Source organism: Lutra lutra, chromosome 7, assembly GCF_902655055.1.
Source record: "Lutra lutra chromosome 7, mLutLut1.2, whole genome shotgun sequence".
NCBI lineage: Eukaryota > Metazoa > Chordata > Mammalia > Carnivora > Mustelidae > Lutra > Lutra lutra.
In genome coordinates this window covers 46,221,736-46,249,710 of record NC_062284.1, presented here as the reverse complement: position 1 = coordinate 46,249,710, position 27,975 = coordinate 46,221,736, and the positions used below count along the sequence as shown (strand labels likewise).

Genomic DNA, 27,975 nt, shown 5'->3' with positions numbered 1-27,975 from the left:
GATATACAGGAATTTACATATTTTATTGTAGTCAAATATACTGACTTTATTCTTTATGATTTCTTCTCTTTTAAGCTTAGAAAGTCCTAACTTGGGGCGCCTGGGTGGCTCAGTGGGTAAAGCCTCTGCCTTCTGCTCAGGTCATGATCTCAGGGTCCTGGGATTGAGCCCCGCATTAGGCTCTCTGCTCAGTGGGGAGCCTGCTACCTCCTTTCTCTGCCTGCTTGTGATCTCTGTCTGTCAAATAAATAAAATCTTTATAAAAAAAAAAAAAAAAGAAAGAAAGAAAGTCCTAACTTTGCAAATGAGATTTTTATAAACATTTACTTGTATCTTGTTACATTTTAAATTTTTGATATAGGACTCTTAAATCTTTTGGGGGGAATTTATTTTTGTACACAGTGTGAGGAAAAGAGTCCAAGAGAATCCTTGCCTCCTTCATGAACCCAAACCTAACATATCTTCCCTGGAAACATTATTAGAATTCCCATCTAATAAAAAAGTATTGGATATTTCCCTTTCCACTGACTCATGATTCCTTTTACATTGCATATATAATTGTGAGATACATATATATAATGTAAAAGCTATTTCTGGACCACCTAATCTGCTCTATTGATATTCTCTTTGTATACTAATCCTGTATTATTTTAATTATCATTCTTTCATACCAGACAAAGTGCTCCCTCATTACCCTTTCTTCCCACAAATTTTATTACCGATTGTTTATAATACAACTTCAAAATACTTTAGATCACATCCTCAAAAATTTTCCATTGTCATTTACTTTATGTCAGAATTCTGTTAAATATATAGTTCAAAAAACATACACACAAATTAATGCATCAAGAACGAATATCTTGGGCACCTGGGTGGCTCAGTGGGTTAAGCCGCTGCCTTCGGCTCAGGTCATGATCTCAGGGTCCTGGGATTGAGCCCCGCATCGGGCTCTCTGCTCAGCAGGGAGCCTGCTTCCCTCTCTCTCTCTCTCTCTCTGCCTGCCTCTCCATCTACTTGTGATCTCTCTGTCAAATAAATAAATAAAATCTTTAAAAAAAAAAAAAAAAAGAAAAGAAAAGAACGAATATCTTGGGGCGCCTGAATGGCTCAGTGGGTTAAGCCTCTGCCTTCAGCTCAGGTCATGATCTCAGGGTCCTGGGATCGAGCCCCGCATTGGCTCTTTGCTCAGCAGGGAGCCTGCTTCCCCTCTCTCTCTCTGCCTACTTGTGATCTCTGTCAAATAAATAAATAAAATCTTAAAAAAAAAAAAAAAAAAAAGAAGGAGTATCTTTATGATAGTCTTTTCATTCAGTTTTAGAATAGGCCATTTGAGAATCTACTTAGGCTCCCAAAGGGCAAGACCTCTTTTGGACTTGCATTAACTCTGGCACTGGAAATACCACGTAAGTTTATTTGGTTACGAATGAGCTACCATGTAGTGAGCAGAGAAAGGAACACTAGCCCACAATGTGCCCCTGGCCAGCTGTGTGAATGTGGAGCATTTCTCAGCCTGTTTCCTCCCCTGTTAAATGGACACAATCTCCAGCCTCTGCTTGTTTCACAAGGCCAAGGGAACTCAGAGACAGGAAGTACAATGAAAGGCCTGAGTGCTACACAAAGGTGGGGGGTTATGATTAATACCAAAGGCAGGGTACTGCTGACACCTTTAGTGGATACTAGGCTAAACTACTGACAAAAGAAAATCAGTGCTGGGGCGCCTGGGTAGCTCAGTCGGTTAAGTGTCTGCTTTCGGCTCAGGTCATGACCCCAGGGTCCCGGGATCGAGCCCTCCATCCGGCTCTCTGCTCAGTGGGGAGTCTGTTTCTCCCTCTCCCTCTGCCTGTCACTCCCCCTGCTCGTGCTCTCTCTCTGTGTCAAATAAATAAATAAATAATCGAAAGCAAGAAAACTAGTGTTGAAATTTTGTGCTTGCCTTTTCCCAAAATAAAGAACCGCACGGTCATGTTGACAAAGATCCAGGAGAATCCCAAGAACTGCACGAGATTGTACATGAATAGGTATCCTTTCTTCAAGCTTGTAAGAGCTGAAAAGCAAAGCAATACAGGAAACTATTACAAGCTGAGCTGCAACAGACAGGTGCGGGGACAGACCTGGTTGACTCCACCCCTCTCTCCCATTGCGTGCCCTGAGCTCCCAGACATCTGGCCCAGATGTGCACCAGCCTAGACTCCTAGGCCCAAAGAGAAAAGGGTAAGGTAAAGTTATGGACACTGCACTCTGAGGTATGTCTTTAGCAGTCTTTCCCCTCATGGCCTTGAAGGGCTGAGTGTACAGATATTATAAATCCAAGGAGAAAAATTACTTCCGCCAGGGAGTGACTGATCATTGTACGAGGCATTAAAGAAGGGAGATAAAGCTACACCCTGCTCCTGCTCTTGTCATTTTCATATAATCTACAGTTCCTTCGTTCTCACAATTTTTTAACATCATGTAGGTCAAACTAGCTCCAAGAAATAAAAATGTAACAAAAAAAGAATTTTGATAGTCGATCATATATGCATCCAACTAAGGATCAACTGAACACCCAGAAGCTGTGAGGTCCTGAGGGGCTCTAGTGGGATTCGAAGATGTTGAGAATTGACGTCACCCTCAATCTGAAAGCCATAACACAAGGGAGAGAGTAACAGGTGGTGTCTTGTAAAACCCTCAAGGTGAGAAAATCGAATTCAGCTGGGGAAATGGGAAGCAGGCAAGTCTGCAGGGATGTCACAGCACCTGCCCTGTGCTTTGGAAGATAGGTAGAATGAGGACATAAGCAAAGAAGGAAAAGTATAGCCTGAGAGGCAGGAGGATAAGGAATGTTAGTTTTGTCTGGAGCCTAAGGCTCAGGAAGACACAGCCAATTACAGAGTTAAAGGAGTAAGGAGCTTAGAGTCATGGCCGAGTCAAACGAGTGGGGCAAAGGAAAGGATAATTCTCAAGAGAAGAGCTATGGAGCTCGGATCTTGCTGCTCCGTATTTACTCCTAGGCAACAGACATTCTGCATGTAAGCCTTGGCAGATGCTCAAATAATCATGCTAAATAGGGTGGTCAGGGGCACCTGGGTGGCTCAGCGGGTTAAACCTCTGCCTTCAACTCAGGTCATGATCCCAGTGTCCTGGAATCGAGCCCTACATTGTGCTCCCTGCTCAGCGGGGAGCCTGCTTCCCCCTCTCTCTGCCTGCCTCTCTGCCTACTTGTAATCTCGGTCTGCCAAATAACTAAATAAAATCTTTTTTTAAAAAAATAGGTTGGTGAATCAAAAGCAACCTAGTTCTAAGGAGCCAAAAGAGTCAGCCTTTTTGCAACATTTAACTAAAATGTTTTCTTCAAAACTACAAAAATGTAGGGACACCTGGGTGGCTCAGTTGGTTAAGCGTCTGCCTTCGGCTCAGGTCATGATCCCAGGGTCCTCAGATTAAGCCCCAAATCAGGCTCCCTGCTTCTCCCTCTGCCCCTCCTCCTGCTCATGCTCTATCAAATAAATAAATAATTTTTTAAAAACCTACAATAATGTATTAGACTTTGCCATCCTCAAGAGCTCATTTCATCAGGAAACTTCATGAATTGAGATAAAACAGTAAAAGCCTTAGATCTAACATCCTAAAAATCCATACATAAGAATTTTTACATTTGAAATTTATCCCTTTAAACCCCCTCCAAAATTAACTTAAATTTCAAATAATTTTCAAGTTCAAAATTGATTTTAATCTCAAATCTTAATTTTTTGCCTCCACCTAACGTCACCCCTTCTTTGTTCTTCTAAAGGAATATTCCTCTCCATTAGTGGTTATTCAATCTTTTTCTAGAGCAATGAAACCTCCTTTTCAAAACGAACTGTATTCAGAACCTGACATATAAAACACAGAAGCAGAACTTCTCTGGGTTGAAGTGGACACGCTTGCTTGGCCTGTCCCTCCAAAGCATCCCTGGGAGCCATGGGACATAGTTCGACAACAGCCACTCTAAAACTTTCCCCTTCCTTCCTTCCGGTATGCCACATAAAGGCCCCTAAAACTTGCAAATATATAGACTCATGAGAAACCTTGGTTTTATTTTGCTTTTCCGCAGGCATTTTATATAGTCTTTCACAGTCCTCACTCCAGAACGGATACTCTTAGAGAGCCCGTGCCCTGCCCAGTTCACTGGCTTGCCCTTGGCTTCCACCCAGCAGGAAAGGAGCTAAGAGCTGCCGCATCTCAGCACTATCGCCCAGAAGACAATACACTTACAGAGCTTCTCGCTTCTCAGCAGTTGGACAGAGAGAAACAGAAACAGAGTTTCTGAGGTTGAGAACCACACTCATCTGGGAGAAAAAGACCAAGCCAGAGGAAATGTAGCGTTGGGCCTACGTGGTGTTTCCATGTGTCTAGGCAGGGCCTGCTACCACGTCACTGGGCCAGTCCAGGGGACTAAGGCTCTTCCCCTTCTGCTAGACCAGCTTTGGTGCCCTCAGATGATGTCAGGCTCCAAAGAGAAGGGAAACACTAGAAAAAATGAAGGCTTCTGATGTGAGTGTGCAGAGTAAGCCCTGGCCATTAAGGAGTCCTCAGCACCTCAAACACATCATTCTTAGCTCTCCTGCTGCATCGCACCCCTCCACACCCCCATCTCTGTTGCTGGCTAACTGTAACTACCACAGCAGGGGGGGCAACTTACTTTCAGGAGAGCCTTGGCTTTCAATTCTTAGTTTATTTAGGCGTTCTTCTTCCTAGAATTTGGACAGAAGTTTTCCAAGAACACAGGTTAGAATTCCCAGATGCTTGCAAAAGTCCACGTGTTGGGTAAGTGACCTGACTTCCCCAAAGCCACCACCACCAATTGTGTTCACGGGTCACTGGGGCAAACATCCTAGCTCATGGTGCCCACAAGCCTGACCCCTCCTTGACCAGGGAGCCCCAGCACCATAGAATGTCCATCCAGTGCTCAAGAGAATTCAACCAATCAGCTGTCTTCCAAACTACAACGTGGAGAGTCTCAGAATCTTGGAGCTGGAAAAGACCTCCAGAAGATGTGTCATGGTTGTAGAAACAAAACAGAATTTTAGGGAAGGAACCAGATTGTTTTTTGTTTTTTTTTTTTTAAGACTTCTAGATTTTTAGCATAATTTTTCCAGAAGCTAAAATCATGTCTCCGACATCAGTTAAGAACTAACATTAGGTCAATACAGATACAGATGCATACATACAGAAATATTTATAGGTAGGGGCAGGGTATGAATGGGCTAGTCTGCACACATGCAGTTCCTCACTTTGTCACCTGAGAGGATCTAGAAACAATATCTAGAGCCCAGATCTTGGTTTCCACTATGACTCTTCAATAAAAAGAACAGAACTCCTTGAAGAATGGCTGACTCTAGGGCTGGAGCAGGGAATCCACAAGATAAGCCTGCAGCAGCTTATAGTGACAGAAATTAAGGATATTTAAAAAAAAAAAAAGCCCTACAATGACGGAGCTTTGTCAAAAAGGCAGAAGAGCCAACTGAAAGAGCTTCCAATGTCCAAAGCTAGAACAACATGAACAACAAAATAAATATGAATAACAGAGTACTGGATTATAAACCAAACTATAAAACAAATATTCATCAGTCCATGTGGATATAAATCAATGACTGAATAAATAAATGGAAGAGAACAGACAAATCTCCCATACAGAAGAATTCCAAATGAAGTATTTGGATATTCCGCAGTAAGGATGGGAAGCATAACTCCCCACTCCTTAAGCATGGGCTGGACATAGTGAGTCACAGTGAAGAAAGGCAGGGGGAGTTACACTGCAACAGAGAAACCTGACAAACATTCCCTCAGCCAGATTACCAAGATAAGCACCAACAGTGCTAAGTTGTCCTGACAGTGTATAACCGTGATGTGACACAGTAAGAATGAAACCTCTGTGGTTGTCCTCCCCGAAATCCCATCACCCTCTCTAAATTGTAAGAAAAACATTCAATGAATCCCAGTTGAGGGACAGTCTACAAAACATATGACCAGTACTTCTATAAAACCATGTTTCCAGGGCAGCTGGGTGGCTGAGTCGGTTAAGCATCTGCCTTCGGCTCGGGTAATGATCCCAGGGTCCCCACATCAAGCTCCCTGCTCAGAGGAGAGTCCACTTCTCCCACTCTTTCTCCCTCTGCCCCTTCCCCTGCACATGCCCTCTCACACGTGCATGTGCACTCTCTGTCAAATAAATAAAATCTTAAAAACAAACAAAAAATTTTTTTCCAGGTCTTTAACTGAATTTGCAATGTTGTCCTTATTCTATCACACCCAGATAGGTATCTGAGGTGGCCCAAATAACTTCCAAATAAGTTGTGCTCCTTATGATTTGTCTAGACCGGGCAGTTCTTACTGACCTTGGCTCTGAGCTCCATTTCTGCATCAGACTCGTCCAGCCAGCGATCGAAGTCAGGAGCCAAAAACAGTGGGCGTTTCTCCTGCTTAGTGAGTCTCTCCCACCACTGACTCACCTTCTTCTGTACTGTAATGTTTACCTGCCTCTGGGTCAGTTTGTAAACCGGCTAGAAAAAAAAGTGAGAATGTGAGAATGACCTCTCTTTCCTGTCCCCGACTCCTTCCACTGCGCCAAGCCAGGCTGGCTACACAGAGGCGCTGTAGGGCATGCTCGCTCCCCTTTCTTCTCTGTTCCTACAAGGAGTGATGCAAAAAGAACCTCCAGACCAAGGGCTGGCACAGCAAAGTACTGGTACGAACGGCACGGTCTTTCTCCGATCCTCCACTGAAGGACACAGGAGGAAATCAGGGTAAGACAGACAGATAGTTCTGGTTCTAGATGAACCTCCTGCCGGATCACTACCATGCCTGGCACGGCATCCAATCACTCTCAGTTCATCCTCACCTTCCAAATCTCCTTCCCATGAAGACGACTGAATTTGAGCGGTCAGTAGGCCCTGGCATAGCAAGCCCTTGTTTTGGAAAGGTCTCTCCAAGGCTGGAATTTACTGGATCAGTTACAACTCTATCACAAGGGATAGCCTAGAACAACCTCCCAGCTAAGCTCAAATTCTCAGAGGCTGTTCCAGTTCATTCTTCTTCAACATGGCCTCTTCCTTTGCCTCTAAAGCAAGCCCCATGACAGGTTTTCTACCCCTTAAACCACTGCTGACTATTAAACCAATCGAAACAACGGAGCCCTTCTGCACAGAGAGATCAGTATGCTCAAGTCCCGAGAGAGAGGAGTGTAATTCCAGAACCCGAAACACACCTCCTAGTAGATTCTCTCTCTTCCTGGCATAAAAGTTTCCCTTGAGCTCTGAGAGAAAGGAAACTTCAACGATATTTCCTGCATTCTTTCTAAAGGTCTGCTGCCTCCACCTTTTCTGATTTCCACTGCCCCTGAAGCAAAGTCACATGAAAGCAAGCCCCTGGCATGGGCCTCACCTGCCTTACGTAACTCTGCTCCCTCCCACAGACATACTCCTTTGTCTTCACTAACACCAGAGAGTATCAGGGCTGGAAAGGCCCCTGAGGATTTCTTAGTCCAACCCTTCATTTCATGAGGAACACAAGGAAACTCACCACAGAAGTGAAGAGAATTGTTCACACTGCTAGCAAAAGGCAGGCAGACGCCAGATTCTCCTCGGGCCCTCTGAATTTCCCACTCCTCTGCAGCTAAACTCAGGACTCAGTTCCCAACAAAAAGAACTATATTCTCCTTTGGTTTTTGTCTTTTTTATTTTCCCCACGACCTCTATCCCCCTATGTCACTAAACCACTCATATTTATTTCCTAAAATGTAAAGGGAAGTAAGAAAAGAAAGGACATACCTCTGGTTTCACAAGGTCTAAGAACTCCAAGTGAAATTCATAAACGTTGTCTCCTTTGGCACCGTGTCCCTGAGCTACAAAGAAAGAAATGTGAGTTGAAGTGAACTGGAGGGCAAGGCCATCGAAGAGCTTGGTGCAGTTCGTTCAGAGGCATACGAACAGTAATGCGCCCTGCCCAAACCAGCGGGGGCCCATGAGCAGAGCTACTCAGACAACTGGATAAGCTGAATCCTGGACAAAAGTTTATCTCTGTATGTCCTTCTGACGATCAGTTCCAGAATAATTTACTTCATCTCCCAATGTGGCCTTGATAACAACCAAGTTCAAATAATAGGCAGGAAAAAGAATACTGAAAGCAAAGCCAAAGGTATCACAGAGCTATAAATTTAACTTTCGCATTTACTTTGGCACTGAATCCAGGGCAGAGACATACCAGGTAGGTGTGTTAGCTTGACTGCAGCTAAGGAAAGTTGCAGGGAAACGCTGGACTGCCTCAAAGAAAGCTATGAATCTAACACCTCCCAACCAGGGACAGAAAGTGAAGAAGCTGACTTCTCCTTTAATACATCCTGAATGGAGCGAAAAAGAGAAATATATCTAATTTCCTCAGCTCGTTCCTGAGAGCATAAATGGATCTGGGAGAAAAGACCCTGGGTTGACTGTTATGCCCTTCCCATGCCTTGACATGGCTCGCTTCCCCACAACAAAGAGGTGCCATGCCTAGGTGCCAAGGACGGCTGGACATCCCTTCTCCTCTAACTCTCTGACTTGCCCATTATTTGGTTCCCTACTGGGATTCTCTTTCCTCACATATGGTATAGTTTGCCTAGTATCTGCTCCGGGTGGCTATTAGAGATCCTTAAGGTCCAGCAGTCAGTCCATAACCTCTGAGTGGCAAGATACACTTCCGTCACTTAACTGAAAAAAATCTAAGCTGCTACCACAACTGCTCTTGAAAAACAGATAGAAGGGCGCCTGGGTGGCTCAGTGGGTTAAAGCCTCTGCCTTCGGCTCAGGTCATGATCTCAGGGTCCTGGGATCGAGCCCCGCATCGCATTGGGCTCTCTGCTCTGCAGGGAGCCTGCTTTCTCCTTTCTCTCTCTGGCTGCCTCTCTGCCTACTTGTGATCTCGGTCTGTCAAATAAATAAATAAAATATTAAAAGAAGAAAAGAAAAGCAGATACAAAAGCTAGGTTGCACTTTCGTGCAAGCATGTGAAGGTAGATGGAGCCTCCAGTAACGCAGAAATTCATCAATATCCCCTACACTGCCCCCGACCCCAGTCACTTACTAATGACACTCCAAGGACCGAGAACAAAGAGAGAGTAGGGAGAATCCCACCCCAATGGGTGACAAGGAATCCAGACCTCCCCTCAGGCACAGCAGTGTATCTGCTGACAAACCAAGGAGAAAGGAGACGGCGGCAGATTCACAGAATCAAAGACTGTCAGAGCTGCAAAGGCTTTAGGTATCATCTAGAATCTTAAACTGGCCAGTGAGCGTGGCCTCAGAGAGCTGCAAAGTCTCATTAAGAAAATTTCTATTTTTTGTTTCGATTATAATCTTAAAAAAAGAAAAAAAAAAAAGGAAGTGTATTCTGGATCCTCTAGATGGCTACCTTATAATCAAGTACGAACACACAAGTTTAGAGGCCGTGTTTGCAGCTGTGCTCCCAGCTGCAACAGAGCCAAGTATCACTTAAAGTGGCCATATTTCAATCTTCACATGTTTTCTCAAAAACTGGGGTCCATGGATCCTTAGGACATTTTTTCAGGTGTCCAAAGGTCCTAAAATTTGAGAAATACAGATTATAACCAAACGCTTTCCTTTTATAAGTCCAGAGAAGTCAGCAAGTGGTCCAAGGACAGCAGAATTAGCGCTAGAAGACAGATGTCCTGATTTCCAGCCCAGGATTCTTTCTCACTCTATCTCCTGCTCCCCAAGAGGAAAGCAGGACTTCTAAGTCCTAATAAGTTCTTTGCCTTTCCTAATCATATGTTTATAAAACAATCTAGTTTACCCCAAGAGCAGCAGAGAGGTGAGCATCAATAGAAAGTGTATAAAACAAATAGATACAAAGAAAAAGAAACCACCACCATGCCTCTTAAGCTGTGTAGAGAGCTGGCAGCATTTGCCCGGATACTGACCTTTGAAATGCAGCACATTTTCAGTGATGCTGATGGCAGGATTCTGTGAAAAGAGACCAAGGATGCGAGAAGGGCATTTTAATAGGAGAAAAATGAAATTAAAACCGGGGCTCACTTCCCTCCATCCTTCCCCCTTAGGGAATCGGCCTCCTACCTGTGCCTCCCCCAGAAAATATATTTAGTTGTTTATGCACAGCTCTGAGCGGGGTTTTGCTACATCTAGCTGTACCCATCTGAGATTGTAGGCATCTGTAAGAATAACCCTAAGCTGTTCTAACTGTGCAGAACAATTAGATACTGAGTCAGTCCATTCCCATAATGGCAAATGGTACAAAGGTGCTACGGGGGGTGTTTCCGAGGAGGACCCAGATCTCTACGACTCAGCCCCAGAGCTGTGGAGGCAGAGAGTCTAGTGGAACAGATGATGAGTCATTTCCTGTCAGAAGATCTCAAATAGTACAAGTAACATACGCTCAAGACCAAAAGAGTAGTAAAAAGCAGTTAAGTGTTGTAAGTGTTAAAAGAGCAAGCACAACAAGAACAGGATGGCTGAGGAGAGGTTCACCCAAAGTGAGACCTATAAGGCCACAGAAGGGCTGATGATCACAAGGGATTTCACTCGAAATGAAACATGCAGTGCCCTCACCTCAGGCTCCATCCTCTTAACCCCCATCCCAACCAACACTAAAGAGATCCAAATTCTCCAGACTGTTCACTTATTCCCAGAAATTGCTATATGACTTTAAGAGCATAATTTAGAGTATAACTACTTAGCTCTTTTTTCAATGGATGAGAAAGGACTCCTCTCCTACCTCCCAGCTCAAAGTTAATAAGCAAGGAGCAGCATGTTTCCAGTGCTGTGACTAATTCATTTGTTTTTCTCCTGCAGGCTCAGCTCTCTGTGCTCCAACATGCATGGAAGGAAACCAACAAATGACAGAGAGAAGATTGGAGAGGGGGTATAACAATGGGGAGAGGGGGCCTGCATTCTCTATTCACAGTCAAGAGTGTCAGGAAAAGGGAAAGAATGAAGGCTGGCGGGGAGGGGAGCATTTGAGCCAAGCTTTATGTTGAGAACCTCCCTAGTGGGAGTACAGACTTCAGGCTGAGATGCTCACCCAAAGGAGCTAAAATTCTAGATGATCCTCTCTGTGGCAGGAAGAGGGAGTTAGGGAACCTCAACAAAAAAGGTTACACTTCCAAGGGCATGATTCCTCAGTAAGGGAAACAGGGTTTTGATGCAAATATTTTCATTAAAGCTAAAGTTCTAGAACGTCTTGGAGGTAGGGTTCCCACCCAAGTCACTTCTTGCCCAACTCAGTGTGTTTCCCATACTCTAAATCACTTGGAAGGAAAAAGGAATGAAATTGAATCGGTAGTCAAACTTCTGACAGACAAAAGTCTCGGACCAGATGGCTTCACAGGTAAATTCTACTGAACATTTAAAGACGAGTTAATACCCATCTTTCTCAAACTGTTAAAAAAAAGTGAGGACTAAGGAATACTTCCAAACCTATCCCATGAGGCCAGCATTACCCTGATACCAAAACCAGACTGACTCTACAAATGAACAAACAAACCAAAAACCCCGATCCCCGCCCCACAAAAAAACACAGACCAATATTGCTAATGAACACAGAAGCAAAAATCTTCAACAAAATATTAGTGAACTGAGGGGTGCTGGGGTAGCTCAGTTAAGCACCGCCTTCAGCTCAGGCATGGTCCTAAGGTCCCAGGATAGAGCCCCACATCACATCAGGCTCCCTGTTCAGCAGGAAGCCTGCATCTTCAACTCCCTCTGCCCCTCCCCGGGGCTGTGCACCATTTCTCAAAACTTTAGAAAAAATATTAGCGAACTGAATTCAACAATACATTAAAGGATCACACACCATAATCAGGTGAGATTATTCCAGGGATGCAAAGACTGTTCAGTATTTGCAAATCAATCAACATGATACACCACATTAACAAAATGAAGGATAAGGTCATATGGTTATCTCAATAGATAAGAAAAAGCATCTGACAAACTTTATCCAATGAGAAACACAGTGGTGAAATGTATCATCACTTATGATAAAACCTCTCAACAAAGTGCGTGTAGAGAATACACCTCAGCATAATAAAGGCCATATAAGACAAAATCCCAGCCAACATCATATATACACAATGGCAAAAAGCTGAAAGCTTTTCTTCTAAAATCAGGAAGACAAGGATGTCCTATCTGTTCACTTTTATTTAACATAGCACTGTTAATCCTAGCTACAGCAATCAGACAAAACACAAAAACAAAAGGTAAAAAAAAATTGGTAAAAAATTGGTAAAATTGGTAAAAAAAAATTGGTAAAAATTGGTAATTGGTAAATTACCAATTGGTAAAAATTGGTAAAAAAAAAAAAAAGAAGAAGTAGAACTATCACTATTTGTAAATGGCATGAAAGTATATACAGAAAGCCATAAAGACTCCACCAAAAAACTACTAGAATAAACGAATTCCATAAAGTTGCAGGATACGAAATCAATATACAGAGATCTGTACTTCTATACACTAATAATGAATTATCAGAAAGAGAAATTAAGAAAACAATCTCAGTTACAATTGAATTGGGAAGAATAAAATAAGCTAGGAATAAATTTAACCAAGGAAGTTAAATTTGTACTCTGAAAACTACAAGACACTGAGGAAAGAAACTGAAGAGGACGCAAATAAATGGAAAGATATATATTCCATGCTCACGGATTGGAAGAATAGTGTTAAAACGTCCACACTATCCAAAGCAATCTACAGACTAAATGCTATTTCTATCAAAAATATCAATGGTATCGGGGCACCTGGGTGGCTCAGTAGGTTAAAGCCTCTGCCTTCGGCTCAGGTCATGATCCCAGGGTCCTGGGATCGAGCCCCGCATCAAGCTCTCTGCTCAGCAGGGAGCCTGCTTCCTCCTCTCTCTCTCTCTCTGCCTGCCTCTCTGCCTACTTGTGATCTCTGTCTGTCAAATAAATAAATAAACCCTTAAAAATATATATATCAATGGTATCTTTCACAGAACTGGAATAAATCACCCTAAAATTTATACAGAGCCACAAAAAGACCCCAATAGCTAATCCGATTCTGAGAAAGAACAAAGCTGGAGATATCATGCTCCCTGATTTCAAAGCTATAGTGTATGTGTGTATGTGTAGACAGATTGATAGACAGACATATATATATTATACTACAAAGCTATAGTAACCAAAACAGTATAGTACGTGCACAAAGACAGAAACATACATCAATGAAACACAACAGAGCCCAAAAATAAAGCCACATTTCCATGGTCAATTAATCTATGGCAAAGGAGGCAAGAACATGCAATGAGGAAAGGACAGTCTCTTCAATCAAGAGTGCTGGGAAAACTGAACGACCTTCTTAAACCATATACAGAAATAAACTCAAAATGAATTAAAGACTTAAACAAAAGACCTGAAACAATAAAACTCCTTAAAGAAAACATAGTATACTCCCAGACATTGGTCTTTGAAATATCTTTTCGGGCGGCGCCTGGGGGACACAGTTAGTTCAGTGTCCAACTCTTGGTTTCAGCTCAGGTCATGCATGATCTCAGGATTGTGAGATCAAGCCCCGCATTGGGCTCTGTGCTCAATGCAATCTGCTTCAGATGCTCTCTCTGACCCTCCCCACTGCGCGCGCTCTCTCTCTCTCTCTCTCTAAAATAAATAAATAAATCTTCTAAAAAAGGAAAGGAAATTTTTTTTGCATCCTACTCTTCAGGCAAGGACAACAAAAGTAAAAACTAACAAATGGGACCACATCAAACTGAAAAGCTTTTTGCACAGTGAAGCAAACCATTAACAAAACAAAAAGGCAACTCACTGAATGGGAGAAGACATTTGTAAGTGATAGGTACCATAAGGGATTAATATCCAAAACATATCAAGAACTCCTCTACAACTTGACAACAACAAAAAAATCCAATTAAAAAATGGGCCCAGGATCTGAATAGACATTTTTTCAAAGACATCCAGATGGCCAATAGACACATGAAAAGATGCTCAACATCACTCATCATCAGGGAAATGCAAATCAAAACCACAGTATCACCTCACACCTGTCAGAATGGCTATTATCCAAAAGGAACAACAACAAAAAAAAAGCTTGGTGAGGACATGAAGGAAAGGGAGCCCTCGTGCTCTGCTGGTGGGAATGTAAATTAGTACAGCCACTATGGAAAACAGGATGGAGGTTGCTCAAAATATTAAAAATAGGGGCGCCTGGGTGTCTCAGTGTAAGGTTAAAGCCTCTGCCTTCGGCTCAGATCATGATCTCAGGGTCCTGGGATAGAGCCCCGCATCGGGCTCTCTGCTCAGCAGGAAGCCTGCTTCCCCCTCTTTCCCTGCCTGCCTCTCTGCCTACTTGTGATCTCTGTGTTAGATAAATTAAAAAAAAAAAAAATCTTTAAAAAAAATTAAAAATAGAATTACCATACAATCCAGCAATTCTACATCTGGGTATTTATCCCAAAGAAAATGAAAACACCAATTTGAAAAGACATACACATCCCTATGTTCACAGCAGTATTATTTACAACATCCAAGATACATAAGCAATGTAACCGGCCATCCACAGATGAGTGGATAAAGCTGTGGCACAGACACACAGTGGAATACCGGCCATCAAAAAGAATGAGATCGGGCGCCTGGGTGGCTCAGTGGGTTAAGCCGCTGCCTTCGGCTCAGGTCATGATCTCAGGGTCCTGGGATCGAGTCCCGCATCGGGCTCTCTGCTCAGCAAGAAGCCTGCTTCCCTCTCTCTCTCTCTCTCTCTCTCTCTCTCTCTGCCTGCCTGTCTACTTGTGATCTCTCTCTGTCAAATAAATAAATAAAATCTTTAAAAAAAAAAAAAAAGAATGAGATCATTCATGACGACATGACAGTGAAATGAGTCAGATAGAAAAGGACAGATACTGTAGGATTTCACTTCTAAGTGGAATCTAAAAAGCAAAACAAGAACACAAAACAGAAACAGGCTCAAAAAGTACAGAGAACAAGCTGGTGGTTGCCAGAGAGGAGGGGGGAAGGCGATGAGTGAAACAAGTAAAGGAGATTAAGAAGTAAAACTTCCACTTATAAAATGAGTAAGTCACAGGAACATAAAGTACAGTAAAGAGAATCTAGTCACTAATATTCTAATAACCTCATATGGTGACTAGACTCTGGCAGTGATCATTTCATAATGTACACAGATGTCAAATCACTATTCTGTACCCTCAACACTAATACGCCAGCTACAATTTTTTTTAAAAAGAATATAAATTTCCTGCCAACCCCTACTTTAGTTGCATCTCTCAAGCTTTGAATGTAGTATTTTCATTATTATTCAGTCTAACATATTTCCTAATATTTCTTTGACACATGGGTTACTGAGAAGTATTTAATTTCCACACACATGAGATTTTCTAGTTATCTTGTTATTAACTTCCACCTAAACTGCACTGTGATCAGCGGGCATTCTCTGTATGATTTTAATCCTTTCAAATTTGTGGAGACTTGCATTCAGAAGCAGTATGAATTGTATAAATGTTCGAGTGAACTTGAATGTGTATTCTGGAATTTACATGCAGCATTCTGTATATGTCTACTGGATTTACTGTTAACTATTTGGTCACGTAATCTGTATCTTCGCTGAATTTTATCTTGTTATTCTATCAATTACTGAGAAATCACTCTATGGTCAACTTGTCTGTCTCTCCTATTTCTGTTACTTTATGCAATATTGAGGCCATGTTAGTTACACATAACTTTAATATTGTTTTACCTTCCTGATGAATTCAAACCTCTATCATTATGAACTGACCTTTCTATCTCTAAAAATACATCTTGCGGGACGCCTGGGTGGCTCAGTTGGTTGGACGACTGCCTTTGGCTCAGGTCATGATCCTGGGAGTCCCAGGATCGAGTCCCGCATCAGGCTCCCAGCTCCATGGGGAGTCTGCTTCTCTCTCTGACCTTCTCCTCGATCATGCTCTCTCTCACTGTCTCTCTCTCAAATAAATAAATAAAATCTTTAAAATAAATAAATAAATAAATAAATAATAAAAATACATCTTGGTCTAAAACTCTTACCCAATATCAGCATAGCTAGATCACAGGGATCCCCACTGGCATCTGCCAGGCACCTAAGAGCTGGGGGTCTTAAAAATAATGACACCAGTTATTATATATAATATTGACCCACTCTGGGGCGCCTGGGTGGCTCAGTGGGTTAAAGCCTCTGCCTTCGGCTCAGGTCATGGTCCCAGGGTCCTGGGATGGAGCCCCACATCGGGCTCTCTGCTCAGCAGGGAGCCTGCTTCCCTTCCTCTCTCTCTGCCTGTCTCTCTGCCTACTTGTGATCTCTGTCAAAAAAATAAGTAAAATCTAAAAAAAAAAAAAAAAAAATGACCCACTCTGCCATTTGAGACCATTTTAAACTAAATTCATGACCTGAGGATTTTTAGATCTTCAAAATTGTGTACATTTGGGCTACATAATCTTTTAAAAGCCAACCAATGATTTTAACTCCTCACGGACCACTTCCTCTACTTTGCTCAGTGTTAAGTCCTCTGGAGATGGGGAGCTGGGATGGATTTACTTTTAGTTCATCCTTAGCTTAGCCAAAGAGTATGGACCTCTGAAGTAGTTTACAGGGAGAAGGGTTTCCTATTACATATTGAATTTTTGGTGGGCTTTGGCCTTTGTCCCCTGTACTCTGTTGGGCTGTCAAAGCCAAAGTTCAAGTTCACTCAGCTGAGCTAATGTTTTTAAGGCAAAAGCAGTTTCATTATTCAGCTTTATCAGAGCTTCCCCTATAATTTCTAATGATGATTTTAATGATGATTTCTAATGATTTTAAGATTTTTACTGCACATTTTTAGTTGTTTATAGAATCTGCATAACCTAGCAAATCTTTTACTAGAGGAATTGTTCCTCTGCTTATAAAAGAGAAATGAATAGGGAAAAGGGGGAAAGGTGACTCTAAAGTTGGATGGACCTGGGTTCAAATCCTAGTTATACCACTTTTTATTTTTATTTTTTTTTTAAAGATCTTATTTATTTGACAGAGAGAGATCAGAAGTAGGCAGAGGAGCAGGCAGAGAGAGAAGGGGAAGCAGGCTCCCCGCGGAGCAGAGAGCCCAATGCAGGGCTCGATCCCAGAACCCTGAGATCATGACCCGAGCTGAAGGCAGAGGTTTAACCCACTGAGCCACCCAGGTGCCCCCATTTTTTATTTTTATCATTCACTTTCAAATCCACAACGGTCATTTTTTAATTTTTTTTTTTAAGATCTTATTTTATTTATTTGACAGAGCACAAGCAGGCAGAGCAGCAGGCAGAAGAAGAGAAGCAGGCTCCCGGCTGAGCAAGGAGCCCAATACAGGACTCGTTTATAGGACCCTGGGATCACGACCTGAGCCAAAGGCAGCTGCCTAACCAACTGAGCCACCCAGGCATCCCAAGAACTGTCATTATTTTTAAGACAACAGTAACACCGCTCATTTCACAACATTGTTGTAAGAACTGAATTATAATAATGTGTAAAGAATCTGGTAACTACTAAGGACTTAGATTCTCGTTGCTTTTCTTTCTCTGCCTTAGAATGCCCATTCTAAGTTTCCATACCTGTTGAATACTATTCACCTTCCAAAGTCCAGACCAAATATTAATTCCTCTTCCCTCCCACTCACCTCCAACATTAAAATTAATAGTTTCCTTAGTGCTTTGTCTTCACCTGTATTATAATACTTACCACACTGTTCTCCAATCATTGTTTATTGGTTTATCTGCCCCTCTAGACTTGAGTTCCTTGATGGCAGGGACTGTGTCTTACTCATCTCTGAATCCCTACTGTCTCATTAACTCTTGAGTGAACTGAAATTAATGCATCCCATTTTCATAATTTCTGACAAAACTACAGAGGTCAGTGAACTATCTGCTACCTAAGCCTTTTGACATTTAGAGCTCATCGAAATCACTAGTATTTAGTTTTGCACATGTGTGTGATTAATACAAGCACAAAAAACAGTTATATGGCAATCTTGAGGCTGCTGTCTTTATAAAGGACTGCTTCCAAGATCAGCCCTTGACTGGCATTAGGAAACCTGGCTTTCCTCCATCCTCTAACAGTTGGTTCACCATGCCTATAATGTGATTAGTGGTGAACACCAACTCTCCTTCTGGGAGTCTAGAATTTGGGTACATGGGTGCTGACTCTCTAATGGGCTTCCCTGCGCAGAAACATTGCACATAAGTTACTGCAGCTTTCATTGCTGGAAAAAAAGAGCAACTCAAGTGTATACCTTCACAGGAAGGAGAGAGGATGAAGAGCCTTGTGCATGGAATTTCTCTACACTCCACCTGTGTTTTTTTTAATCCTTTGCTGATCCTGTCCTATATCTTTTCGTTGTAATAAATCTTAGCCAGAACAACTACATGCTGAATCCCATGAAGTCTTCTAGTGAATCATCAAACACATAGGTGGGTGTAGGGCATCTCCCCTAGAACAGTGTCTCAACCCAATATTTTATTGTGAAAAATTTTAATTCACTTAAAAATTTGAGGAAAAAATAGCATAATGAATACTCACATGGCATTCATCAGTTGATTATATTTAATCACACTTGCTTTTTATACACATGACTTTTCTCAGTCATTTCACAATGAGTTGCAGACAGTTCACCTCTAAACCTTTCAGCATGCTGCTTTTAAATAAGGACGTTCTCTTACATAATTACCACAATTTTCTCACACCTAGGAACAAAAATTCTATATCCTCTAATAAACAGTTTCTATTTAAACAACGGCCTGAAAAATGTTTACTTGTTTCAGTTATCTACTGTAATGCAAAACTTGGTGGCTTAAAACCACTATGAAAAAAAAACAAAAAAAACACCATTTTATTATCTGAAACTAAACTATGCTCAGCTGCACGGTTAGGCTCCACCAGACGGTGGCTACAGCTGTCCTATACTGGATGGGAACATCCCAGATGGTCACTCACATGGCTCAGAGTTGACACTGATTGTCATTTGGGAGTTCACCTGGGACTATTGACCAGAGTACCCATACGTGTGACCTCTCTGTGTGATCTAGGTTTCTCACAGTTGGGCAGCTGAGCTCTGGGAGGGAACATCTCAACAAGTGTTCTAAGACAGAAGCACAAGCTGGCAGTCCGCCTAAAAAGGTTAAGCCTGGGAATGGCCACAGTATCATTCTGCAGCATTCTATAAATTGCCATAGGACCTGCCCAGATTCAAAGAAAGAGTAAAGAGAGCCCATTTCTCCGTTGAGCTCTTGAGCTTTAAACCACTACTATGGGGCGCCTGGGTGATCCCAGGGTCCTGGGATGAAGTCCTACATCCAGCTCCCTGTTCAGGCAGGAGCCTACTTCTCCCTCTTCCTGTATCATTCCCCCTGTCCCCCTGCTTGTGCTCTCTTGTTCTCTGTCAAATAAATAAATAAAGTCTTTAAAAAATTAAATTAAATGAACCACTCCTGCATTTACATTTAAAACACACACACAAATCCAGAAACCAATCAATGTTCATTCATTACATTTGACTGTTCTATCTTAACCCAATATAGACTTCTACTTTTATTATTTTTAATCCATGCCAATTGTCTTAGAAAACGTATCATGTTATGGATTTGTCTGGACATTCCTTCTTATTAATGATTTTTGACAAGAATATCTCATAGGTGACATAGGTAATTTTTTTTTTCTTTTTATATGAGTAGTTCTTAAGGCATCGTAGGAGAAGGCCCATACCATCAGATGGGTGATACTAACCTTGATCATTTAATTGATAGGGACTGCCAAACCCTCTACTTTAAAAGTACTTTTTCTTTTGTAATTAGTAAGTAATTTACTCTTTCCTCCAATGGAACGGTCATCCACTGTTAATCCTTGCCTGATTTGGAAACCGCACAGTGATGATTTTCTAATTCAATCATTCCATCTTCATTTTTAGCTGGCATTCTTCTGTAAGGAAGAGTTTTTCCCTTTCTCTCTTCCCTCTTCATTTTTTAAATTGAAATTTTTAATGAGGTAATTGTAAATCCACATGCAGTTATAAGAAATAACTGCTATTATAAGAAATAATACAGATCCCCTGTACTCTTTGCCCAGTTTCTCCCAAAGACAGTGTTTTACATAACTATAGTATAATATCACAGTCAGGATATTGACATTGATATGACCCACTTATCTTATTCATAGTTTCCCAGTTTGACTTGTATTCATTTGTGCATATGTGTAAGTACGATACAATTTTATTACAAGCGTAGGTTTGTCCATCACAGTCAAGATACTGAACTGTTCCAGATCCCTAGTGCTGCCCTTTTGGAACCACACCCACCTCCCTGCCCCTGCCCCTAGGCCTCCCCACCCCCCCACCCCACACCTCCATCTTCCTTTCGTTTTGAGTATCACTCTGGACTGATGGTTCTTCTTTTTTCGTTCCCTCTGTCAAAGTCCACTACTATTCTTGCTCCTTTTGCTGTTCAAATGATCACAAATTTGGCCAGGGGAAATCCTTTCAAATCAGCTCCTATGTGATTCTGACATGACTTTGTGGCTTTTGAGGATGTACTTTCTCTAGCATAGACCTGGAATAATCAGCCGTTTCTTCAAAGAGCCTTGAATGGTTACTTAGAAAACATGATCTGGGGATGTCTGGCTGGCTCAGTCAGTAGAGTATCTGAGTTTAAGTCCCATGTTGGGGATAGAGCCTACTTAAAAAAAAAAAAAAAGAAAGAAAGAAAGAAAAGAAAACATGGTCTGGCACATTGAGGTACACGCAATGCTCATTTTTAGCACCTAGCTAGGAATTTTAAAAGTCATGTTGTCATATATTTAAATTTCCAATTCAAATTTACTATTACAGAGCTTTTCATCTTCTGTTATTCAATATTTTTACCGTTTTTCTTACACTGAAAACCTTGGTTCCTAATAGCATTAACACATTCACTTATCTGATCCTCAAAAGTTTCCGGAATTATATCAGTATTCTTACTGACAATAAACCTACTGAATGAAGTATGTTTCTTTTTATTCTTAGAATGCATTTAACTAAAGAACCAGAGTACTGTGTTAGAAGTTAGTTTTATTAACTTATTTATCTGGATGGTTATGTTATCAACTTGATATATAGTTACGTCCTTTGATTCTATTTGTACTGAATTTCAAGATTTGCCATTGTATTCTTTTATTTTTGAATTATGTAAAATGCTTACATGGGTGAAAAGTCAAACTGTAGAAACATATCTTCAGAAGTCCTACCTCAAACCCATGTCCCTCCACAACATTTCCTACTCACTACCCACAGGTAAGCATTTCAAGAGCTTCCGGTTTATCCTTCCTCCGTATGTGTGCACACATGTTTTCCAAAAACTAAGTAAATATACCCAGATAGTCTTATATCCCTTCCTTCCTATATTAAATATAGGAATATATTTATATATAATAAATATATAAATTTGCGATTTCGGCTCAGTTCGCGATCTCAGGGTCATGAGATTGAGCCCTGAGTGGGGCTCTGTGCACAGCAGGGAATGTGCTTGGGATTCTCTCTCTCCTTCTCCCTTTGACCCTCCCCAAACCCCCCCAAAAATAAATAACTAAATAAATCTTAAAAAAAAAAACAAAACATAGCTCAAGGCCTACATCCTTTAGAAAGAAAGCCTTCCCCTCTTCTCTGGACTCCAAGAACACTGCACCACTGATGACTCTGCTCAGCCTCTCCCCCCACCAAGAGGGAGCTTCTTTTTTTTTTTAAGAAGATGATCTTTTTTATTTTTTAAGATTTTATTTATTTATTTGACAGAGATCACAAGTAGGCAGAGAGGCAGGCAGAGAGAGAGGAGGAAGCTGGCTCCCCACTGAGCAGAGAGCCTGATGCGGGGCTCAATCCCAGGACCCTGGGATCATGACCTGAGCCAAAGGCAGAGGCTTTAACCCACTGAGCCACCCAGGCGCCCCAAGAGGGAGCTTCTTTAAAAGTTACCTATAATCGGGGCGCCTGGGGTATTTATATGCAACTAATGAAATCACTGAACTCTACCTCTGGAATGAGTAATATACTATATGTTAATTAACTGAATTTAAATAAATTTAATTTCACTTTAAAACAAAAAGCTGTTTCTGGTGGTCTTTGGTGAGGTTGGGGTGGGGGGATTGTATAAAAATGTCCCACTGCTGAACAATCTCAACAATAATTGGTAGTATTAGACTTTTCATTTTTCCCAATCTAATCTAAGAAATATTACCAATTTCTAACAAATACTATCCCTTTAATTTACATGTCCCTGATTACGCCTGAGATCAAGCATCTTTTTAGGTTTACTGGTCATTCTTGTTTCCTTCTACTCTGAATTGCTTATATTTTCTGCCCCTTTTCCTAACAAGTAATATGTCTTTTTCTTATTGATCTGTCGGTTGTCTTTTACATATTTCAGATGTTAGTTACCTGGCGGTGATATGTGCTATAGATATCTTTTTCAAGCTTGTCTTAAATTAATCTTCAGGAGTTATGTTTCGTGTGTTTTATTTAACACATTATTCCCTGTTCCAAAATCATGAAGATGGTCTCCAATATTTTCTTTTAGTAGTTTTGCTTTATGCATTCTGGTCATTAGCCCCCCCTGGAACTGACTTTTGTGGCGAGATCTTATATAATCTTTTTGCTATTTGGATTACCACCTGTCCCCAAACAATTTCCCAAATGTTTCATCTTTTCCCAAATTAATATGCAAAGCCACCTCTGCTGTACAATAAGTTTTCATATGTGGATAACTCTGCTTAATAGACTCTACCCTATTCTACTGCCCTTTGTGTTTCTCTCTCTAAGGTTTAGTATCACAATAATAATCCTTTCACTTGAATAGCAAACTAGAATTTACAAGCACTTTCAAATCCATTGTCCAATTCAGACCTCAAAACAATCCTGTGAATTCAGTGCATTCACATTTATCTGGATGAAGAAACCGAGGGACATAAGGGTTAAATGAATTACCCATGGCCACAGACAGGAAATAGAACCGCAAGACCCCAATCTCACTTCTTTGGTTACCCCTCTTTCCACCACAGTGTCTATCAAGTAAGGACAAAAACAATATCTGTCAAACAGCTCCCAAACACAGGTATGAACATTGTTCACACACAACTAAAATAAACAAAAGAAAACCTTGATAAATGAACGAATGCTTTAACAACTATGGTTGTTGGCACAAATCTGTCAATTATGTTTTTCTTGAAAATAAAGTCTATTCTGAAAATAGCCTTGCCCTCGCCCCCTGGACTCCAGCTAGCATCTTTGCTACCACTCACGTCACACACAGACAAGGCTGCTGTTAGAAGTCTTTATTGTGCATCATTCCTCCTCACATTAGTGGACGTTTCTCAGGAGCCACTAGCCCTGTGCTCTAAGGATAGAATAGAGATGTGAAAACTGGACAGTTCTCTGTGTCTCAGAAAGGGAGGGGAGCAGAGTTGATGTCCCTAAATTGGAATTCAACACCAAAACTCAGTAACTATGGGAAACGCCAGAAAGCAGGGGGCGACAGAGAGCTGTCCAACAACCCAATATTTAGCTTAATGAGATAAAAGGAGTCACTCCACACATGGTCTTCATTGAATAAATGAATTGTTTCATCCAGAGCCTGAATTACAGGTTCAACAGCCGTGTACTGAGCAATTGAGAAATGTAAAGAAAAAAAGAAAAGAAAGAAAAAAGCCCAGCAGCCCTGACATTCAGAGGGTGGCCTGTCACTCACAGCTCGGCCATCTTACTCTCCTGTTGGACATAATGGCACAGAATACCAACCTTGGACAAGGCTATTCTGAAACCTCGGTGAAATGAGACAAAGGTCATTTCATAATTTTGTGTAAGCACAGACCAATAAAATGGCTGCTATGCCACTCCCAAAATACCAGACACCCTTTCTCTTGGCCAAAATGAGTGACTGTGACTTCTCTACCAATTACTTTTATTCTTTTGCTAGTCTCTCCTCCCTACAGGTAGGATTTATTCTGATAGCCAACCACAGAATTGCCCCTGTTTTCTGACAGCATTTAAATCCTACAATCAGTTCTAACCCCTTAATGAGACCTCATCGTCCCGCATGGGCTATGATCTCCCTTCCTGAAATGATAATAAACCCAACTTGTTTAACCAGGGGTGTTTCCCTGACACTCTGGCTGTAGTTGCACTGATAGGGTACAAGTCGAACAACCTAAGAGTCTACGCCTTTCTCTTCCTGGAACATTCTTCCAATCTCAGTTTGACAAGAACACTTCATCTCAGGGTGCCTGGGTGGCTCAGTCGTTAAGCCTTCGGCTCAGATCATGATCTCAAAGTTCTGGGATCAAGCCCTACATCAGGCTCTCTGCTTAGCAGGAAGCCTGCTTCTCCCTCTCCCACTCCATCTGCTTGTGTTCCCTCTCTTGCTCTCTTTCTCTCTCTCTCTCTCTCTCTCTCTCTCTGTCAAATAAATAAATAAATAAAATCTTAAAAAGAAAAAAAAAGAACACTTCATCTCATTTCAGGAAGTCATCTCTAACTAAGCATAAGAGAGGTAACAAATTCCTTTAACACCAGGGACTTGGTTCATATCCAACTCCAATTCTACCAATAAACATACTCCTACACAAAACTTTTTGTCTGTATATGATAATATGCTTCTTCTAGATAGTATGCTCTTGGAAAGCCGAGACTGTCTGACTCATCTCTGTAAAGCTCTAGTACCTCACACATGGCAGAGGAGTGGTATTAACACATTGCTTTGGGGGGGGGTATTTTTTCCCCAAAATAAAAGGATTTCTCTCTCCAAAAGAAACTTCCATTTTTTCCCACCACCTTTGCATTTCTTTAACTACAATAACTTTCAAATGTATACCTCTCATATTTCTAAATATACCAAAGATGATTAACACATGTTCCTATTTCTTAACAAGGAGGTTTAAATCTCTCAAGACAAACTTAAGTATGATGCATCCTTTCCTTTGTCCAAATAATTTCCATTTCTTTCCACTACCACCACCATCCTATTCCCCTAAAAACACCTTTGGTGTTTGCAGCTTCAAAGTATCCCAGAATAGGACATCCTTATTACATGATAACATCTAGAGAGGGGAGGGCCTAAATTTAATTGGTCTACGTAAGGCTTGGCTAAATTACTTTTTTAAAAAAGAGACTGTCATAACACATGTTCCACAGTTACTGAGAACCCTCTCCAGATGGAGACTTTGATCCCCACCAACAACGACTTTGTTTGTTTCCTTCTTTCCTACAATACGCTGGAGCAGAGTAGAGGGAGACAGCACAGTACATTTACTCATCTTCTGATGCAAAAGTATAATTCAGTCTGATATAACACATTAAATGACATGCCATGCAATGTCACATCCTATTTAAAGGCATTCTGGCCAGTACTGTCTTTCTCTTTCAACGGGAAAACGGGTTTAAATTCCAGAAACAAAGATTCAATTCAACAAATTCAAATCCATACCCAAAGAGCACCCACACTTTGCAAGAAATATGCCACACAGGTGGACAGAGAGAAATATGAACGACTGAGTCAAAGGCAGAGAAAGTTAGGTGGAATGAAGGAGGTTACAAATTGCCATAGATGTCACAGATAAAGAGCAAGGATGACTAGAGAAAGAACATTCCAGACTGAAAACTCTACAGTTTCTGGATGGTTTGGACAGAGGCAGGGGGTACACGGGTCCTGGAACCTCCATCATGCAGGAGGCATGGACTTGGGTCATACAGGGAGCTAAGGAAATCAAGCATAAATGCTCGATGTAACTTAATTTTTAAGTTCTCTATGCAACTCCGCAAACCTGAGCTCACAGCCCTCAGAACAAGGGGAAAATCACTTTCAGCGGGTCTTCCGGATTTTAAAATTAAAATTAACAAGAATGATTTCCATCACTGAACGGTTGGAAAGTGGGTGTGGCCCCTCTGGGGGCAGCGGCTTCGGGCCTTGAGAACGGCAGACCGGCCTGGCAGGACCTCTCTGGCCAGCGCCAGACGTCCAGCCAGGACCCAGCAAGCCACCGTTCATTCTGCACCCCCGGCCCAAAGAGCTCATCCCATGCCTCGAAGGGCCTAGGCAAACCCGAACCCCGACGGCTAGGCCTCCGGGGCCGGGCGCGGGCTCCATCAGGCCGCAGGCTGTGAACAAAGAGAAGGCCGGGGCAGCCTCCGAGAGCCGCGCAGGGCTCAGGCAGCATCCGAAGGTACCTGCAGCCCTCGGGGTTGCGCCCCAGGCCCGGGGTCTACGGGTGTTCCTCTACGAGGGCCAGCCTCTGCCCCGACCCGGACGCCGAAAAGTGCACCGCGTCGCCGAACCCGTTGGCGCACTGCAGGCTCTCCGGCACGCCCCGGGACAAAGGGGATGGGGGATATCGGAAGGTCCCCGGGGCTGCAACCCGGCGCTCGTCCCGCCACCCGCACCGGCTTTTACCTGCACGTCACTCAGCTCCACGCGCAGATACAGTTCGCGGTGTCGCTGAGCCCAGTAGACGTGCGGCGTCAGCACCTGATTCTCCATGGCCACACTGCTCAGGGCTCGGGGAGACGGATCGCTGCGCTTCCTGCCTCGGAGAGTGCGCGACTGGAGCGGGCCGAACGCAGGCCACAAACCCCCGCGCTCTTCAGCGCCGGCAGCCGGCCACCTCGAGACGCCCCACGCTCGCAGGCTGCGCTTGCGCAATGAAGATTAGGGGCGGGGGTGGTGCGTGCTCTTGGCCTCTGCTCAATCAGGCAGGGGGCGGAGCCGGGCAGAGGTGGGAAGGGCCGGTGACGCCGGAGCCTGAGGCGGCCGCCTGGAAAACTCAGAGTCTGCAGGTGGGTTCGTGGTGGCGCTTTTCTCTCTTCTCCAGGACGGAGATAGGCTTGAAGATAGGCTTAAAAAGAAAAATGCTGGAGACACCTAAAGGACTGATCAGCATGGGAAAGGGCTTGGGACTGGTGTATCTGGAAAGTCCCTCCGGTTCTATCACCTATTAATTCAACGTTTACTGAGCGCCTACTAATAGCGCTTCAGGGCTTCAAAACTAAACACTGGAGTTACTGCAGTAAGACACAGTCCCTGCCGTCCCGGAACTCTGCAGTTACGAACAGAATGAGGATGGTGATGGTTATAGGGGAAGCACTGTGGGAAGAGGGTGGAAGGGGATTCTAAGAGGAGAGATCTCGTAAGCCTAAAGGCCAGAGATTTTTCAGCTCAGTCCCATAGACCTTTATGCCGTGATGGAAATGTTCCATTCTGCACGGTTGAGTATGGTAGCCACTAGCCACATGGGGTTTTTGAGTACTCGAATGCGGCTAGTGAGACTGAGAAATTGAATTTTCTATTTTATTCACTTCTAATTAATTTAAATAGCGACTTAATAGCGGCTATCCTATTGGACAAGAGACTTGTCTCTCTTAAAATAGGAAACCCAAACTAGATACAACACTAATTAGTGTCTAAGCTATCTCATCTGTATCCACCTTCATTCCTGAGTCTGCTACAGTGAAGAATTTAATAGGAAGCAACATTACTGTGAAAACCAGAAGTCCGGGACAAAAATAAAACTTATAATTCAGTTCTGTTAGCACCCATTTAATTAGCAAAGCGCTGAGCATTAGGATCCAGAGATGAAGAGAAATGATGCAGGCTCTCAGGAAACATTTAATTCAGGGTGTGGATAGTATAAAATATGGGGGTTTTAATATGGTGAGTACACTGAGCTTACAAAGTCAGGAGAGTGGAAACTGAGGGTTTTGGAAACCATGGGTGGACATTTGAGAGTGAGTCCTTGATAGCCGGATAGTGAAATGTGAGGAGGGATTTGGTAGAGAAAGAAGCAGGGGTAGGATAGTGGATGTATGGAGCAGGAGTCCAAAGGTGAAGAAATGGGGAAAGTTCTGTGTGCTGGGATTAAGGGCACAGAGAATGGAAATCACCCTGGATCTAGAAAGGCAGATAAGGAGTGAATTGGGAAAGTCTTTATTTGC

The 27,975-nt window shown here is 42.4% G+C and overlaps 1 protein-coding gene across 1 annotated transcript in view; it reads right to left on the bottom strand.

The window, feature by feature from the left end:
• Nucleotides 1-26,685, bottom strand: part of HACD3 (3-hydroxyacyl-CoA dehydratase 3) — a 39,679-nt gene extending 12,994 nt beyond the window's left edge. Inside the window, exons 1-6 of the mRNA XM_047736344.1 lie at nucleotides 26,438-26,685; nucleotides 9,935-9,977; nucleotides 7,788-7,861; nucleotides 6,357-6,521; nucleotides 4,661-4,712; nucleotides 1,934-2,044 (exon numbers count right to left, since the gene is read on the bottom strand). Coding sequence (XP_047592300.1) covers nucleotides 1,934-2,044; nucleotides 4,661-4,712; nucleotides 6,357-6,521; nucleotides 7,788-7,861; nucleotides 9,935-9,977; nucleotides 26,438-26,524 — 532 coding nt within the window. The 5' untranslated portion in view covers nucleotides 26,525-26,685. The remainder of the gene's footprint in view (nucleotides 1-1,933; nucleotides 2,045-4,660; nucleotides 4,713-6,356; nucleotides 6,522-7,787; nucleotides 7,862-9,934; nucleotides 9,978-26,437) is intronic.
• Nucleotides 26,686-27,975: the final 1,290 nt, after the last annotated feature.